Consider the following 17,186-nt stretch of genomic DNA (forward strand, 5'->3'; position numbering starts at 1 on the left):
CATTACTTTAGCTTCTTCTTTTTTAATCTTTTTCGCCTTTGTCAGTAATGTACATCCGTCTAGGCGAAATCTTATTACTTAGGCTTTTTCCTTTTCTTTTTCGCCTTCGTTAGTAATGTACATCCGTCTAGGCGAAATCTTATTACTTAGGCTTTTTCCTTTTCTTTTTTGCCTTCGTTAGTAATGTACATCCGTCTAGGCGGAATCTTATTACTTAGGCTTTTTCCTTTTCTTTTTCGCCTTCGTTAGTAATGCACATCCGTCTAGGCGGAATCTTATTACTTAGGCTTTTTCCTTTTCTTTTTCGCCTTCATCAATAATGCACATCCGTCTAGGCGGAATCTTATTACTTAAGCTGTTTCTTAGAGATTTCTGAGACAATCTCTTGGCTTCGTAGGCAATGTACATCTGTCTAGGCGGAATCTTATTGCTTAGCCATATTGGGTTTCCGAGACAATCTCTTGTCTTCGTTGGCAATGTACATCCGTCTAGGCGGAATCTTATTACTTTGCCATATTGGGTCTCCGGGATTTACTACTGACGAGACCTGTATGAAGACATTATTTGAATCTTTATTTCATTAATTTTCAGGAATGAGTACATTTCTGTGTTACATCTGTTGATGGTATTTCTTCAAGTGCTCAATGTTCCAGGGTTGCGGGAACCTCTGCCCGTTTAGGGTTTCCAAATGATAGCTGCCTTGCCGGGAGTAGTGGATGACTCTGTAAGGTCCTTCCCATGTAAGGCCGAGCTTTCCTTGGGCGGAATTTTTGGTTGCTGTGGTGACCTTGCGCAAGACGAGGTCGCCAATTTCAAGTCGTCTGAACTTGACCCTTTTGTTGTAGTACTCGGTCATCTTCCGCTGGTACTAGATCGTCTTGCTAGAGGCCTTGTCTCTTATTTCATCCAGGTAATCCAGATTAATTTGAAGTTGGTCGTCGTTGTCATTCTTGCAGAATACTTCTCGCCTGACGCTGGCCATCCCCACTTCGACTAGGATTACTGCCTCAGTGCCATAAGTGAGCTTGAAAGGCGTCTCTCCCGTTGGGGTTCTTGCCGTTGTTCTGTAGGCCCACAAGACATTGGGCAATTCTTCCGACCAGGTGCCCTTCGCCTCGTCCAGTCGTGCTTTGATAATTTTGAGCAGTGTCCGGTTAGTCACTTCCGTCTGTCCGTTCGCCTGTGGGTGTCCTGGGGACAAGAATTGGTTCCTGATACCTAGCCCCGAGCAAAAGTCTTTGAATCCCTGGCTGTCGAACTAACGCCCATTATCTGATATAATCGTTCTTGGAATCCCGAACCTGCAAATTATATTCTTCCATACGAAGCTACGGATCCGTGCCTCTGTGATAGTTCCTATTGCCTCTACTTCGACCCATTTTGTGAAGTAATCAATAGCAACGAGCAGGAACCTTACCTGTCCTTTTCCTAGGGGCAATGGGCCGATGATATCAATCCCCCATTGTGCGAATGGCCACGGGGAGGTTATCGTCGTCAGTTTCTTTACCAGCAGCCTTTGGACATTCCTGAACCTCTTGTTCGAATAACTTGTTCAAATAACTTTGCTTACCAGAGATCTAGGCCTAGCATGGTCTCCACAAATTCCTTCGTGGACTTCTCGAAGGATGTACTTGGCTTTTTCTTCGTTGACACACTTCAAGTAGGACATGGAGAAGCCCCTTTTGTATAAGGTGTCATTCAAAATCGTAAACCTAGCCGCTCTCGTTTTGATCCTCTTAGCCTCTAGGGCATCGTAGGGGAGGTGCTTATCTTGGAGAAACGACACGATCGGTGCCATCCAGCTATTTATGCTCTGGATGGAAAATATTGGGACTTTTTCGATGCTGGGGCGTTTCTGAATCTCCATGAGTAATTCCCCGTTCGTCAGTTTTTCTTCTGACGAGGCCATCTTCGCTATCTCATCTGCTGCCATATTCTAGTCTCTTGGGATCCGAACGAAGTCCAACTTATCGAACTCCCGAGCTAGATGTTTCGTAAGCTCGAGATACTTCTACATTCTCTCATCTTTTGCCTCATACTCTTCCCTGATTTACCCTATCGCCTATTTCGAGTCGCTCTGGATGAGTAGGTTCTTAGCCCCAAGTGCTTTCCCGAGTCTCAATCCCATCAGTATCCCTTCGTACTCGGCCTCATTGTTGGTTGTCGAGAATTTTAGTTGGACTCCATATCTGAGTTTTTCTCCATCAGGGGTGTTTATGATAACCCCTACTCCCCCCTCATTTGGGCTGATGAGCCATCAGTTGGATTGTCCATTGTTCCGCCTCATCACCACGGTCGTCATCTTCTAGAAGGGTGAACTCGACAATGAAATCTGCTAGAGCTTGCGCCTTGATGGCTGTTTTGGAATGGTACTCGATGTCGAACTGGTTGAGTTCGATTGCCCACTGGACCATTCTCCCTGCTACCTTAGGTTTGTTCATGGATTTCCTGATTGGTTGGTCCGTCATTACCAGGATAAGATGTGCTTCGAAGTACAGTCGCAGCTTCCATGAAGCCACTATTAAAGCAAATGCAATCTTCTTAATCTTGGGATACTTGGCTTCTGCTCCCTGGAGGGCTTGACTGATGTAGTACGCTGAAAGCTGCTTCTTATCTTCCTCTCGAATTAGAGCCGCGCTGATGGCCGTGGCTGATGCCGCCAAGTATAGATAAAGGTTTTCTCCTTCCTTCGATGGACTTAGGAGGGGCGGATTGCTCAGGTAACGTTTAAGCTTTTGAAACACTGCTTCACATTCGTCAGTCCAGGCAAAAGTTTGCTTCAATGTCCTAAAAAAGGGTAAGCATTTGTCCGTTGCTTTAGAGACGAACCTATTGAGTGCAGCAATCCTCCCTGTGAGCTTTTGGACTTCTTTGATGGACTTCTTTGATGGTCTTCAGCGATGTCATGTTCAGTATTGCTTGTACCTTCTTCGGTTTTGCTTTCATCCCTCTTTGGGACACCATGAACCCCAAGAATTTTCCTAAGGCTACCCTGAAAACACACTTACTAGGATTCAGCTTCATCTGATATATTCTAAGGGTATCAAACGTCTCTTCCAGATCGTTCAGGTGCGTCAATTCCTTTTTGCTCTTGACGAGCATATCGTCCACATACATCTCCATGTTTCTACCAATTTGCTTACTGAACATCTTGTTTACTAATCTTTGATATGTTGCCTCTGCGTTCTTCAGTCCAAAAGGCATCACCTTATAGTAGTAGAGCCTTTGGCTGATGAAAGCGGTTTTTTCTTGATCTTCCTCAGCCATCTTTATCTGGTTGTATCCTGAAAAAGCATCCATAAACGTCAGTAGCTTATGCCCGGCCGTAGAATCTACCAGCTGGTCTATCCAAGGCAGGGGGAAACTGTCCTTTGGGAAAGCCTTGTTTAGGTCCGTGAAATCCACGCACATTCTCCATTTCCTATTTTCTTTTTTCACCAGCATGTCGTTGGCCAGCCACTCGGGATAATAAACCTCCTAAATGAAGCCTGCTTGTAACAACTTGTTAACTTCGTCAGTGATCGCTTGACTTTTTTCGGGGGCAAAGACTCGTTGTCTTTGTTGGATGGGCTTTTTCCCAGGATCCACGTTCAACTTGTGCTGGATTACCTAGCATGATATGCCGGGCATATCCTCGTGACTCCATGCAAAGACATCCAGGTTTTCCTTGAGGAATTGAACAAGTTTCGTCCTTATCTCGGGGCTTAAGGTTGTTCCTATCCTCGTCACCTTGGCAGTCTCCCCCTCGATGAGTTCCACTGCTTCCAAAGCTTTTACTTTGTCTTCTTTTTCCTCCTCAATTGTCCACGTGTGGTTTTCCTTCGCAGCCAATACAGCCTGGTAGTATTCCCTAGCCAAGACCTGATCCCCTTTCACCTCGCCGACACCGTCCTCAATTGGGAATTTCATCTTTAGGTAGTAGGTGGATGTAGCCACCTTCCACCTGTTAAGCATGGGTCTCCCAATGATTACATTATATAAGGAGAGGCAATCTACCACCAAGAAGTCCAACTGACGGGTCAGCTGCTTCGGGTAGGTCCCTATTATGACTTTTAGCGCACTATGCCCTTGGGGTATACCCTGTCCCCGTTGAAGTTGACGAAGGGGGAGTCAAATGGGCGTAATCTCCTAGGATCTAGTTTCAACTGTTGGAAGGACGGGAAGTACATGATGTCTGTGGAGCTACCATTGTCTACAAGGATCCTCTTGGTGTTGAACCCTTTGATTGTGAGCGTTATAACTAGGGGTCATTATGTGGCCGCCTTACTCCCTGAGCATCCTCTTCGTTGAAAAATATGTCCTGGTTTGTCCGTCTTTGCTTCAATAGGGGTTCCATATGGACGCTATTTACTTGTCTCTAGCATGTTTTCTTGAGGGACTCGTATGATCCCCCCGTGAATAGCCCTCTTGCTATCATACTTATCTCCCCGATCACCTCCTGCGATGGTTGGGATGGACGGATCTAATTCTTGGACAAGGATTCGCGCTGGCTCTTGTTGCCGTCTCTGAACCTGCTGGACTCCCCCTTCTTCACATACTTCTACAGTTTTTCTTTCTGTATCAACTCCTCTATCGGTCCTTTCAGGTCTAAGCAATCCTCTGTGTAATGGCCATGATCCTTGTGGAATCGGCAGTATTTGTTCTTGTCACGCACGTTAGGGGACGAATGTAAAGGTCTCGGCCACTGAAGGTAATGTTGATCCTGAATCTGTGTCAAAATTTTGTCAACAGGCATAATTAGAAGAGTGAATTTTACCGTTCGTGGAGCTTTTTCGTCCTTTCGTTTGTCTACGTCACTTCCTCGACAACCTGGGTGCTCCCTCTTTTGCCCCTATATTCGTCTTCCTTCCTTCCCTCCTTTCTCGGCCTTTCCTCGTCCACAATGGCTGCCAGTGCGTCCTCGGCATTCATGTACTTTTAGGCCTTCAAGAGCATCTTTGCCATCGTCTGAGGTAGATTCTTTGCCAGCGAGACAACGAATTCTCTAGACCTTAGCCCTGCTTTAAATGTCATCAGCTATACCTTGTCGTCTGCATCGTCCACTTCTAGGGTCTCTCGAGTGAAGCGTTTCACGTATGACCACAAGGTCTCCCTCTCCCCTTGCTTAATAGTGAGTAGGTGATCTGCTAGTCTTTTAGGACGTTGCCCTCCGACGAAATGGTGCAGAAAGGCGCTACTTAATTGCTCGAAGCTGTCAATGGACGAAGTGGGCAGTCTCGTGAACCACTCTCTTCTAGCTCCCTTCAGTGTAGTAGGAAAGGAACGACACATTATTTCATCAGGGGGCTGTTGAAGGCCCAGTGTCGTCTTGAAGGTATTAAGGTGATCTTGGGGATCCTTAAGCTCATCAAAAGGCTCAAGTTAAGGCAACCGAAACTTTGCTGGTACTGGTCATTCTAAGATTGCCATGGTAAAGGGAGAATCCGTTGCCCTGACCATTCTATCTAGGCTCCGATCCGTCTTCTCCTTGATGGCATTTCTCAATTCATTCATCTCCTTTCTCATTTCCTGGAGGAGATCAGAATGTTGTTCCTCTGGAGTAATGGTCCTTCGTCGGTCACTTATCCCGTGGCTGTCCCCTCCATCCTCTTGGACAGCTCTTGATCGGTTCTCCTCCTGCTGAAGCATTTGTCCCATCTCCTGATTCTGTCTGGTGAGTTCTTCGACAGTGGCCATAAGAGCTTGAACTTGCTGAGCTAAGGCCGTTGAATCCTGGTTGGATTCCATCTGGATATCGAAGTTGGTAGGAACTGCATTTTCCAACCGTAGTACGAGAATGTTGTTCCCATAGATAGCGCCAAACTGATGAAGCAAAAGTTCGTCAGTCGTTATGAGTTCGTCCAGATAGGGCCGGTCACACTCCTACGTCACGACGGAAGCAAGAGCTCACTCAAATGGTCACCGGTGTGGTGCTTGCCACAATGCCTCCGATGCCAAAGTTGGTGTGGAAGAAGATTTATAACAATAAAAACCAAAAATAGCTCAGTATATCTTGTGACCATGTATGTACCTTGCATTGGTGTTATGAGGGCTTTATATATCCCTCTGGATTCTAGCCGTTGTGGTGTAAATGTCTTTCTTGATAACGTCTCCAGCTGAGTAATGGGATTCAATACGTTTCCAACGGTTCGTCCAGCTGGTCTTAATTATAACCGTCCGGGACATTATTGGCAGCATTGAATGGTCTTAACATCCTCCTCAGTGATGCGGATAATCGGTCAGGTTCGTCTGTGGAGGAGATCTCGTCCGTGTTTTACTTTGTCAGTCCCATCAGAAGCGTTTGAGTTACAACAAAAAAAAAAAAAAAAAAAAAAAACCAGAGCTAAACTAGCTAGAATCAGCTAAGAGAACAGAATTTATGCCTAATTTAAATTTTTATGGGATAAATGATGATAAAGATATGTTTTATTTATTCAAATAAATTAGTCTGGATTAGGATTACTTAGATTGGTGAATTGTGATTGGTTTCATTGATAAATTATAGCAAGTTGGTATAATCTTTTATTTGATTGGAAGTGCCTAGAATATTAATAGTGAACAAAGATTAATCATGATTTTCAGAGTAACAAACTGTTTGCTAGTCTAATTTGGAGATTTGGACTCTTTTTTTTTTTTTTTTTTTTTTTTTTGAAGTGAAGATTTGAACTCTTTTGATATCATAGTCATCAAATTAGGAGGCTTGGTTCCTTCTAAGCAACTAACAAAATATTGGATACATAACAAAGGTCCAGTCTTAGTACCTTTGGCTGGGTTGTTTACAGTTATATCCACGAAGTTGTGTAAAAATATCTGTGGTTTGTCTAGTTTCCATACTCATTCCTAGTTTCTTAAAAGCCAACCTGAATGTCCTATTGGCTAAGACTACGCTCTCCTTATGTCTAAGCTTTTGGCCTTGTACCAATACATCTGTCTCAGTATGAATGAGTCTAATCAGAAAAAATAAATCAAACTGAGCAAGAAGCTTCCTTCCTTTGCTAGCCATGCATATCGATGGAAAATTTTAAGACGAGATCGTGAAGGTAGTCTAACTCGTTGATTGTCAATCACTACAGCCAAACTGCTGGCTTTTTTGACCTTTTCTTCTTTTGGTCAGAGTTTTTTTTTTTTTGAACACCTTTTTGTCAGATTATTGAACTTTCTTTTTTGACTTGATTACAGAATTGATTGCCATGTGTTTATGACACCACACGTGGACCCACTTAGGTCTTATGTCAAAGCAAATTCGGATCTTTGTTACAAAATCTCAGCATTTTCATATTCCTACTTTTCTAACCTTATTTGCGCATTCATTAACCTGTATCTTTAGGTTCCACTTGTTTTGAGGGAAATATCATCAGGAGCTGACCAAGAGAAGAAATGTTGATCGATCATGTAAAGTTCTCTACCACTAACCTTACCTAAAAGATTAATTTAACTGATATTCATAAAATTAATCTGGCAGGAGCTTTAAAAATAAACAAGAAAGAGATAATAAAAGATGTAGCAGTAGTGCTCAAAAAGATCTATTTTTGCGGTGGAAGGAAAATTTGGAATTACGATTCACATCTGATGGTTTTAGGGTGTAGTGGAAGTGGTTATAGGTATGATTATTTTGCTTAGTGAGGATCATTTTTTGTAGAGCATATGCTAACATGTGTAAATTAATAACATTCGGAAGAAGATAATTAAATAAATTTTAAACTACAGTGCGCATAGAGCCATATACATAGACACATATATTCTATGATTCTCCCAGAATGAAAATGTGACACACACAACCACCATGTTAACATTAACATGGGATATTACTGTTGCTTTCTGTGGTAAAATTTGCTTTACGGCAATATTGGTTCAAAGACTCAGGTCCCTTCACCTTGGTACCATCTCTGAAATTGATACTCCATTTGATGAACAACTAGCTGATGTCCCGCACAATACGCGGTGCATCTTAAAATATTTTTAAAAAACTTTATCTTATAGCCTATATATAATATTTATTATGTTTAATAATAATTTGGGAATCAATTTCAATTATATTGTATGTCATTAGACTTCCTTTCAATTGTTGTGAAAACAAATAAATTTAAGCAAGAATGTGATATTTCTCTATGCATGGAAAAAATATGTAAAAGTATAATCCATGTATACATAAAAATAAGTGCATGCTATGTAGAGCATATATCACCATATATTTGATAAGAGATTACAAAAGTTGGAAGAGGGTTGGTGGGAAATCTCAATAGTGTTTTTAAAAAACCCTTTGGGCATACTAATAGGTTTATGTTTCTCAAAATTTTCTTGTATAAACAGCTAAGGCAAATCATTACTTGTCGCAGATTTATTAAACCATGTATAACACTAAACCTTAAATTTATTTAAAATCAAACATGAAACATAAAATGTCATATCCAAGAGGAATGTTCAAACGTTTATATGGTAGAGATGTAAATTATTCAAAGAGCTACCTTTCTTCCAAATGTCAAACGAGTTTTATAATGAACTTATGTTCTACCAAATGTCAAAATGAGTTTTATAAAAAGCTACTATTCTTTAGGTAAGATTGGATCTTTCTACAAATGGTGCTTCAAGAGGAACTTGAAGAACATGCTATCTAATTTCATAGAGACAATGTAAAAACCAAAATGCAAGCCGCCATACCCCTAACATATCATAGTAAAATAGCATAGGTACAAAAAAGAAAACAAATAAATCTCATTAATGAATCAGTAATAAGAGTTTGAAAGCACTTCTATCTCATTATGGAACCTCAAAGTACATAGGTAGCAAGTGAATACGAAAAAAGGAAACAAATTAATTGGGTACTCATTCAAGAATAAAGCACCACCCTAAAAAATAGCAGGAATCAAACTCTACTTGGATACAGGACCATTGAGAGACACTCAAAAGAAATTCATTTTAATATGAGGTTGGCCAACTTCAAATATCTCAAACCTCCATTGAAACGTATTCAGAAGCAACTCTAATTTTTGTCATTTTCCTTGCTCTAAATTTCCCTCAATAACCATTCCAATATCTAAATGAAATTAGCAATTTCTAGAAACCTTGTTGTCCGCCATCCACTCTTGCAAAACTTTCAACTCTTTCCTTGATAGCTCGTTGTAGTCTAGTTCTTTATGTTTCACTACAAGCTATCTGACACAAGCTTGCATCTCTTCTTTAGTCAACTACAATATGCAGCCAAAAACCCACAAAGTAGTTAGCTCTGGTGAAACTTTAGCCCAAAAAATAATGTTAACTGTATATTGCTTTATCATGTCTTAATGCATTGAATTTATCAAAACTATGTGATACAATATTGAAAGCTCGAATTTGTGTCAAAACACAAGAGCTTGTTTAGACCCCCCAAAAAAATTACGGCTTGATTGTTTTTACTCTTACTTAATCAAAGTACAGAACAAGAGTAAATGTGCGTAATAAACCGATAACTACTCTAGTGCATAAACATGAACAACAAAAAATAAAAGTAAAGCACAAGAGTAAGGGAAAAGAGATACAAATACAAGATAATACTAAGATGTGTTATCAAAGAGAAAACCAAAGAACTCGGTGAAAAACCTCTCCGTTACCCTCCAAGTCAAAATCGATCCACTAGAGAATAAAGCTGGAGTACACAAATAACAAAAGACCCTCCATGCCTAGTCTACCCAATGTACTTGAGCCCTCCAAGCTCCTACAACTAACGGACTTCTCGGAGTCATGTCTTCTCTAGCTTTTCGGATCCTGCAGTACGTCCGATTGCATCCATCAAGCCTCACTGGCTTCTTTTGGCAAATCCCCAAAACTTTCCAAACTCCAAAACACTCTCTACACTCTAAAAAGGTGTGCGTTGTATTTGGGTACAAATCTCCTCTCAAGGTATGACAATGGGAGAGGGAAGGAGAAGAGGCTACAATGATTTCTCACTAAGGATGAGTAGCTCTCTCTCTAAAAGATTGGTGTGTGTGTTGTAGAAAACCTATCTAGGATTTTTCTCTCTGAATAGCCTCTTATACTATTGTGGGTAATGAGAGTATATATAGTATGGGTGAAGGGTAAAAAAGTCACACTTAAAAATCCTTCAGGTAGAGAGTTTTGTGGGTATCTTGTGGGAAGGCTTTACCAGCGATACACTCGCGAAATCGACAACCTGGCATGACTCTTCAACTTCTAGCATGTGCTTCTTACATGGCTCTTTCGCGAGTTATCTTCTCGCGAGCTTCTCGGAAAATCCACTTGTTCTTCAATTCATGCTCGATTCTTCACCAATTATACTAAACCCAATATGATAAAATCCCACAAAATACAAAGAACAAAATTAAAGCAAATACAACACTTTTTGTCAAGGAATAAAGCCAACAAATATGATCAGAATTCAAGAGTTGCCTCAAGTCACCATATGATGCCAAAAGACTGCATTATATGAGATTGTAGATGGTTGTGCTTGGTAGTATTGCAAGTTAGGGATTGACCATTATGATTATAACTAGAGTCCATTCACCTTTTTCCCAATTCAAGAAATGAATTGCAACATCTTCAATTAGAATTGCTTAATACTTCAGTGAGATTCATCAAGTACATGCTGCATTACTAAGATTTTTCATTGACATGACATTTTATTGTTGGCTCCTTAAAAAGGAAGCAAAACATTTTCTTAGAAGTTGAAAAGGGTCTGCACTATTTGCCATGGAGCAAAAACAAAAAGGGAAAAAAAAAAAAAATTGGAATTAGGAAAGTACTAATCGCATATGCTGCTTGTGATCCATTTCTAGTGTTTAAGATCATTAAGCTCCACCACAGGCGATTTATTTGTACAGAAACAAAAGAAGAAAAATCAAATGAGAATAAAACTGAGGCCTAGTGTTCTCCAATACCCAGCTCAAATTTTGAGTAATTCTAAATTGTTTCAATTAGCCAAGGAAAGTAGGGAAAGAAAAAATATAGAACACAAAAATTATTTGGTTAACTGTTAGAGAAACCGAATAGAGAATTTTTTTGTTATAAAAGAATTTATGATAGAAATTAAGATTCCTTTCAGAAAAGGAAACCAAGAGACTGCAGAAGCAACTATGGAGGAATTTCACAAGCCAAAGAAAACAGATATATATATATATATATATATATAGAAAAAAATTGAACAACATCAACATGCAAAGCTATCATTTATTGAGAGAAACTCTTTCATTTCAAAAACCAATGAGCACCGAAATCTCTTAATCTTCTACCTTAATCGCTTCAACTGATCACTAAATTGAGACTACAAACTATTGTTTTGGAAGGAGGTGAACAGTTTTATGTATTGATTCAAAGACAGCATGCATTAAGAGAGAGAAAACATTTTTTTTTTGCTAAAGAGAGAAAACAATTTATGTGTAGATTTTAAGACAATGTCCATCATGAGAGAGAACTTCAAAGTCAATAGAGTTGTTATCTGTACAGTACCTGGGGTTTATTGTAGGAGTTATTATTTACTACTATTATTTATTAAAGTTTGGTTAGGATTAATGTAAGTTATTAAAATGGGCTTGGGCTTGCTATCAACTTTAGTATTGGACAAACCCTTTTGTTTATTTCAAAAAGTCAACCCATATTGGACAAAATCACTCTATTAAAGCGTCACTTGGCAACCTCATGCCTTCTCACATGAAGTTTCAGCTTTTATATATTGATTTTCTGGTCTGCATTCTACAATTCCTGTCTCTGTCATATTCCTTCCGAGGAAAAATGCCAGCTACTTTGGTGCAGGTAGCTTATTAGCTTCATTATATATCATAAATATCACATCTAACATGGTAGGTCTGTCAATTGGGCTTTCTTGGACGCAAAGGAGACCCACATGAATGCACCTCAAAACTTGATCACTGTGATCTAAATCACCTAAAGTTGGATCAAATAACTTCAAGCCCCTACCTTCTCCCCACATCTCCCATGCCTGAAACAATTCCAAGACTCTTATAATTATGAATATAACATGGTGTTTCAAAAAAATAAGCATAGTGTCACTAGGAACTTTAATATCCAATAAGATTGAGAGGTCGTTCAGAATGGTGACTACTATAATTCTTTTGACCACTCACAATCTCCAACAATATGACTCCAAAGTTAAAGACATTTGATTTTGTTGAGAAAACTCCCTCTATCGCATACTTCGAAGGCATATAACCGCTAAACAATTGAACAAACTTTGTTAGTATGTGAAGGAAGAAACACATTCATGTATGCACATTCATATCCATGCACTTTCTCATAAAGTGGTTTAATCACTCACTATGTCCCAACAACTCTGTTTGTGTTTACTTTAGAATCATTTGACCCAAATATTCTAGCCATACCAAAATCGAAAATCTTTAGATTCATCTCATTGTCCAGTAAAATGTTACTAGCCTTCAGATCTCTGTGAATTATTCTTAATTTTGAGTAGTTATGAAGGTATAGAAGCCCTTGAAGGATCCCTTGAATGATGTTGAAGCATTTCTTCCAATCTAGAATATTCTTCTTTGCAGGATCTATAGTAGAACATATGTGTGAGCAATTAACAAAAATCAAAAGAAAGATAATTAACTAAATTGTCAAAACTTGCTAACCGAAGAGAAAAAAGTTGAGGCTTTTATTAGGCATGTATTCATAGATAAGCATCCTCTCTTCTTTGTGAATGCAACATCCAACAAGCCTAACAAGATTAGTGTGCTGCAGTTTGACAATTAGTATAACTTCATTCTTAAACTCCAAAAATCCTTGTCCAGAATTCCTTGAAAGCCTTTTTATTGCAACTTCTTGACCATCAGGCAATTGTCCCTTAAACAATAACTAATTAGTCCTAATCTAACAACTTTCCTTTAATTTTTCTGTCATTATATTAAAATTTTTATGTAGTATACCTTATAAACAGATCCGAAGCTACCTTCTCCAAGCTTGCTTGTAGTTGTAAAATTGTTTGTGGCTGATGCTATGCTTTCTAAGCTGAAAAATTGCAATTCATGGCTCTTCTTACCATCTCTTCTTTCGAGCGCATGTAATAACATATCTTTCTCTGTCTCTCTTCCCTGTTAATTAAGCTAAAACAGGGTAAGAGATCATTCATTAATTTAATTATTATTTATATGCATATAATTTATTGCTGTGGCATTACCGAAATATCTAAGATTTTGTTGTATCATATATCGTATGGACCTGAACATGAGTACAATGACACCACCTATTTTTGTAATGGTGATCCGTATCGGTGGTTAGCTGCATTAATAACCGAAAAAGATGAAAAATTATACATTTAGAATCCCATATATATGTGTGTGTTTCTCAACAAAAAAAAAAAAAGAATCCTCAAATATAAGCTTATATATGGAATGATGAATAAAGATAGAAACAAAGTATCACATTCAAACCAAATTAAGTCATTATGACTACTAGAATACCTTTTGCTCGATGTTTTATCCATACGAAATAGTATAATAATGCCAGTATGCATAGTCCTCCTATTGTTACTATGATGATACCTATACACAGGAATAATACTCGCGGTTCTTCTGCATAAACAAATAGAAGTAGAATTTTTTATAAACTATGCTTAATGCCTACAATAACTTAGAAAAGAAAGGGGCATATATAGGACTTAAAAATCTACAAAAAAATTTAAATATCACATTTAAAGCCAAATTAAGTCAAATGAAATCCTTGTTTTAAATTAGTAAATCAGAACATTAATATGGCAAATTTGATTTGATATAGAGATAAACCAGTGGCTCTTTTCACTGTGTTAGCAAGATAAATGGAAATGGCTCAGTGCATCTCACTCACTTTATCACATAACTCAATTTAATCTCCTACATGAACACATCACTCTCTCATAGACATTTTGTGTTTCTCAAGCCTGGCCAGTTTTGTGGAACTTATATGATACTATGATAGTGTGTCATCACAGAAAGTAACTATTTGAAGCCTGTGCCATTTCTAGAAAGATTGATTCCTTAAATACTTAATTGGTTTATATAAAAATTTATTCTTCTAAGTAAACCAACTGCTTTTACTGGGAAATGCGATTCAAGAATGAGAATGTGCCTCTTCTACTAACTAGTAGCTCATCGAACGTATCAACTGTATTGGCTGAAACCCCTATCTTGGCACTAGGCGGTGTTGCATGTGTAAAGAATAGAAATGTAGATGTTACCAAGCAACAAATCTAAAATGTTCAGAGGCATATAGCTATCATTTTCCCGAACATTTTTGCACTAAATGAAGGTGAAGTGTTTTATGAGAAAGAGCATGATAGTTTTCCATATCTAATTAATAGATGTGTGACAGCCTGACATACCAGTCACTAAGAGAGACAAGTGTTATACATAATGTACAGTGGAGCACAGTTAAATATAGATGCTTCTTGGCCGAAAGGGAAACTGTAATATGTTTATTGCCCTTAGGTAGAGAAATCATAGTTACCCGTGGCAGAGAATTGATTTTTGACACACTTTCACAAATTTGACACAAGTCCTACTTACCACCCGCCCTTAACTAATGTACTAAAAATTAGGTTGCTACAACAACTATCCAACATTAATCCATTTCAAGAATACCCCTAGCCATAGATTAACTTCCCCTATTAGAGAACAGTGATGTTTGGAACCCTCAAGGCATGATCTAGTAAGATAGCCGGTCAATACACATATATTTCCTTATAATAGATTTCGTCAACTTCTCTGCTCTCAATAATTAGATCAAAGATTGCAATTTACTGTTTAATAGGTTTCATTTTATTTAGCCCAAAAAAAAAAAGGTTTCATTTTGTAGATAAATTATGCATAAATTCAATTACAAATTATATTAATGCATAATTGAACTAAACTTTATCCTAGCTTCAAGTAGGATCCAATAACTGGACAAAATATTGTAATAATAAGAGATTTTTAGATATATATTAAAATTTATCAGAACAACTTGATGTTTTAAAATTCATAATGTTAAATAAGAGAAAAGGTGATGTTCTGATATCTAATGCATGGTTATGTCTAAACCGAAATGGCTTGTGATATGGTATTGACACTATTAGTTTTAGTTTTTTTTTTTTTTTTGGTGTTATTGTGGTTTTGTGATTGTGAGTCTTTGTCTTGGAGAAGGTTATTTATGGCATTTTTGCTACATGTGAGTTGAGGACATGGTTTTAAAAACCGAATCAGGCATTGAACTGTTTTTTTTTTTTTAAATTTTGGTTCAACCCCGGTTTTTGACCGGTTTTGGGACTTTTAACCGGACCGAACTAGCCTCCGGTTCCCGGTTGAACCAGTCGAACCAGTCGGTCCGATCCGTTTTTAAAATAGTGGTTGAGGATGGTGAGATGAGCATGAGATATCAGATATGTATGTAGTGAGAGTAAAGTCATATTATATATATATGTATGTGTGTGTGTGTGTATATATATATATATATATATATATATATATATATATATAGAGAGAGAGAGAGAGAGAGAGAGAGAGAGAGAGAGAGATTCAATAAAAAAAAGTGTGTTGGCAACATAAAATAGAAAAGTTTGTGCAATGATTCAATAAATAAATAAATAAATAAATAAAAGTGTGTTCTATCAATGCATTCTAAATTGATAGCGTAGATTGTAGGGCAATAATGTGTATGTGGTTGAATAATTGTTTGATGATTGCATCTTATTATATTAATAATAATGGTTGTGTTTTTGTTTTTATAGACAGTTTGTTAATACTAAATGAATGCTTATTTGGAGTTTATATATATATATATATGTGTGTGTGTGTGTGTGTGTGTGTACAGGACGTTATTCCTGTACACGCGAAACCCATCATAATAATGCCATGTGTACAAGGCCCACAACTCGTTGGGCCTCGAGTCCTAAAGTATCATGTGCGAACACATACTCTATCGGATCTATGGACATGGTCCGGGTGGTCCTCAGCACCCAACTCATCCGAAAAACGCTATGAAGCTAGTTGTAATATCAACCGCGAAGATGGGATCCCGCTTGTTCGGGGAATGCAATTTCCCAAAGGGATGATTCCTGGTATGCTCAATGAAGCCTAGGGAGTATCGTTGCTAGACAGTCCATCCAGCAGTGGAACCAGTTCCAATGCCACTCTCACTACCTCCCACTCCCAACTAAACACCCATTTAAAGGTAATATTGGACCTCTCCTCTCACTCATCATGAGAACAATCATAACCCTTCTACTAGCCTTAGGATATAAATAAGAGATGGGAATATGAGAATGGGGTTGGAAATTTTGGAGAGAAAAAACAAAGGAAAAAGGGTGATCATTCTGGGAAAATAAGGAGAGTAATTCTAAGGGCATAGGGAACAAGGGTATTTGGGCTACCGCACATAGGACCACCCGTTGTAGGAAATCCAAAAGCCCATAAAAGCAAATAAATTATGAATCCAAATAGAGTTCAAGTCCAATAACCACATTTGGGTATGCATAATTGGCACCGTCTGTGGGAATCTCCTACGTCGTTGTGGTGCTATTGAGGCTGCACGGGAAAATGTCTGGAAGTAGGCTAGGAAGTTATGCTCAAAGTGGCTTTGAAGGGTCATTGCAGGGGTCCACATGGTTAGAAAGGAGGCAAAAAAGGCAAGAGGATAGACGGCATGAGGAAGCAGAGGAGTCCGGACCCGGAGAGGGATTGTATCAAACTCTCCAAACAGTATCTGACGCTTCAGGCCACAGCTGCCTCGACAGAAAGGACCAAGAGCTTAAGCAGATGGATCAGGAACTCGAGCGCCTACATAGGACGGTGAAGGATTTGGAGTTGCAAGCAAGGGGCAGGCGTAGAATAAGGGACCACGGCGAACAAAGAGAAAGGTCGGCAAGTGTAAGCAACCACCATGCAGTAGGATCCCGTCAATCCGGATCTCATCGACACCGCGATCATTCACAGGAGTATGCAAACCATGATTCGACTTCCCCGGATGAGGGACGACCTTGTAATGTGGCCATGGATGTAATGAGCCGGGCATTACGCCAAGCTGCCCGATCGCCATTCTCGAGAGATATTGAAAGCGCACCGATGCTGTGCAGATTCACACGGCCGCCATTCAATTCCTACACTAGAAAAATAGACCCGGTAGAACATGTAAGCCACTACATTCAAATGATGCCTTTACACGCTAATAATGACGCACTGATGTGTAAGGTCTTCCCATTGAGCATCGGCCCCATCGCTTTGAGGTGGTTCAACGAATTAAAGAAAGGA

The 17,186-nt window shown here is 38.9% G+C and overlaps 2 protein-coding genes across 2 annotated transcripts; both read right to left on the minus strand.

Moving 5' to 3' along the window:
* Positions 1 to 424: 424 nt before the first annotated feature.
* On the minus strand, positions 425 to 1,933 carry LOC142634872 (uncharacterized). The gene is made up of 2 exons (XM_075809120.1): positions 1,571 to 1,933; positions 425 to 547 (listed from the first exon to the last, which is right to left on the minus strand). The coding sequence occupies exons 1-2, from the start codon at positions 1,931 to 1,933 to the stop codon at positions 425 to 427; spliced, it is 486 nt and encodes a 161-aa protein (XP_075665235.1).
* Positions 1,934 to 11,707: 9,774 nt separating this feature from the next.
* On the minus strand, positions 11,708 to 12,998 carry LOC142634873 (G-type lectin S-receptor-like serine/threonine-protein kinase CES101). The gene is made up of 5 exons (XM_075809121.1): positions 12,855 to 12,998; positions 12,561 to 12,771; positions 12,245 to 12,482; positions 11,996 to 12,141; positions 11,708 to 11,913 (listed from the first exon to the last, which is right to left on the minus strand). Exons 1-5 carry the CDS (start codon positions 12,996 to 12,998, stop codon positions 11,708 to 11,710), a joined length of 945 nt encoding a protein of 314 aa, XP_075665236.1.
* Between the last annotated feature and the right edge of the window lie 4,188 nt (positions 12,999 to 17,186).

The sequence above is a fragment of the Castanea sativa genome, chromosome 5, assembly GCF_040712315.1.
Source record: "Castanea sativa cultivar Marrone di Chiusa Pesio chromosome 5, ASM4071231v1".
In the NCBI taxonomy this organism is placed as follows: Eukaryota; Viridiplantae; Streptophyta; class Magnoliopsida; order Fagales; family Fagaceae; genus Castanea; species Castanea sativa.

Bases quoted from the DNA above. Each gene is read 5' to 3' on its own strand.
- LOC142634873 (XM_075809121.1), bottom strand. From the start codon at position 12,998: ATGTTATTACATGCGCTCGAAAGAAGAGATGGTAAGAAGAGCCATGAA. The intron at 12,772-12,854 runs GTATACTACATA...TTATTGTTTAAG, and splicing joins GCTTCGGATCTGTTTATAAG to GGACAATTGCCTGATGGTCA. The intron at 12,483-12,560 runs GTTAGCAAGTTT...GTTCTACTATAG, and splicing joins CCTCAACTTTTTTCTCTTCG to ATCCTGCAAAGAAGAATATT.
- LOC142634872 (XM_075809120.1), bottom strand. From the start codon at position 1,933: ATGGCAGCAGATGAGATAGCGAAGATGGCCTCGTCAGAAGAAAAACTG. The intron at 548-1,570 runs GTAAGCAAAGTT...GTCTTCATACAG, and splicing joins ATGCTAGGCCTAGATCTCTG to GTCTCGTCAGTAGTAAATCC.